At 41.0% G+C, this 1,803-nt stretch overlaps 1 protein-coding gene across 1 annotated transcript; it reads right to left on the reverse strand.

Annotated features, from left to right (window-relative positions):
- Positions 1 to 415: 415 nt before the first annotated feature.
- LOC108389437 (vomeronasal type-1 receptor 4-like) lies at positions 416 to 1,513 on the reverse strand. The gene has a single exon (XM_017647915.3). The coding sequence runs from the start codon at positions 1,370 to 1,372 to the stop codon at positions 416 to 418; it is 957 nt and encodes a 318-aa protein (XP_017503404.3). The 5' UTR covers positions 1,373 to 1,513.
- Positions 1,514 to 1,803: the final 290 nt, after the last annotated feature.

The raw sequence follows: 1,803 nt of genomic DNA on the forward strand, positions 1-1,803 counted from the left end.
GAATAACCTTCCTTCATTTTCTTGAAGGAACATCAGAAATGAACTTCCTGGTTTATGGGACCTTTCCTACAGTCCCGTTAAATAGTTTAAGCCTGGAAAAAATGATTATATCAGAAAGAAAGCAACAAATTCAATGACTTCTCCATAATCTCAAGATAGTTTTTTAAAAAAACACTGTTTAATACTGCATAGGCTCAGACTCTTGCACTGCAATATTAAGGAAATTTCAATTACACAAGTACTATCATGATAATTATATAATATTCCACAACAATGGTTATTCATCCTATTGTTTATCTAGGAGAATAGTCTGTCTTGTGTACCAGTCTTTTCTACTGTGACAGTTTCATAAATATGCTGGAACTCTGAGAGGAATTAATAATAAATAATTAACCATTTTAATGTTGATTAAACATTAGCCACTGTGAATACACATGCTATTTATGTTTATGATATGTTTAGGGGATTTTGTGTTCCTTATCCAGGCAAAGCAGGGCCTAGACACTGTGGGGTCATGGCTCATGAGCACGTAGGGGCTGACGGTCGGGAAGCCCGCGGCAATCAGTGCAGAGAGGTTCACCAGCCACCAGCTGGGATTCCTTAAAGTAGCCAAACAAACGTGAAGGATAGAGGAGACCATGCACAGACACACAAAGGTGCTCACTAGGACCAGGATGCTCTGGGTGGCTCTGGTCTCAGGGGAGGATCTGGGGGAGACACGGTTCCTGTAAATGTGTTGGACCTGCTGCTTGTGTCCGAGTAGGATGAACACCGTGGAGCCGCTGGCCCAGAGAATGAGCACCAAACAGAAGCCATCATGGAATAATACCAATGTGACATACAATGTGCCTACGGTCTTCTCGTGAAGAGCAGCAGAACAATAGCCATAGTCATTTTTGTCAGTGATACCGTCTTTGCCAGCCACATACACGAGAACTATGATGTTTACAGTCATGTTCAGCACCCAGCAGAAGATAATGGAAGTGCCTATGAACTTGGGAGCTTTTACTGCCAGCTCTGCGCACCTGGAGGTCCTGGGGCTGATCATAATTGCCTGGAAGATGTTCAAGAGGCAGGTGGTGCCAAGGGACACATCCCTGCTCACTCTGTGAACATAGAAAACAAGCTTGCATCCTGTATCATTGAGGAAATCTTCCACCCCCAAAGCTGCCATCGTTTGAGGGATTCCTTTAGAGAGAATCGCTAAGAGGTTGGCTATAGTCAGGTGCTTGAGAATCAGATCTGTGGACCTCACCCTGCATCCTGTGAAGTGAAAGGAGAGGTAATGGCAAAGAAGAGAGAAATTCCCCAGGATTCCAACCGCAGTCTGTGACAAGAAGATCATTCCTATTGTCAAATCCCTGGAGGTCATTCTGTCACTGATATTGGTCTTCTGAGCCAGAATATGTCCTGCATGGGAAAATGAGGCACATGTATTATGCTACATGTATTATGTCAACTGAGATTCAATATTCTCATCTTACATTATTTCTCACTTAGAAATACATATTTAAAGTTCTTTTATTAGTAGGTTTTCAATGGTTGAATGTATAACCTTTAGAGGGAACTTACCATAGTTTCTTTTTATATATATACTTCTGTGAAAAATGCTATTGGGTTCTTATGAGGATTACACTGAATCTGTAGATCACTTTTGGGACTATGAACAGTTTAGCAGCACTAAATATTCCAACCCATTAGCAGGGATATCTTTGTATTTATTTGTGTCAATTTCTTTCATCAATGTCTGATAGTTTTAAGTATACAGCTCTTTCACTACCTTGGTTAAATTTATTCCCAAGC

Source organism: Manis javanica, chromosome 17 (assembly GCF_040802235.1).
Source record: "Manis javanica isolate MJ-LG chromosome 17, MJ_LKY, whole genome shotgun sequence".
NCBI classification, from domain to species: Eukaryota; Metazoa; Chordata; class Mammalia; order Pholidota; family Manidae; genus Manis; species Manis javanica.

Coding starts and splice junctions, on each gene's coding strand:
- LOC108389437 (XM_017647915.3), bottom strand. CDS start 1,372: ATGACCTCCAGGGATTTGACAATAGGAATGATCTTCTTGTCACAGACT.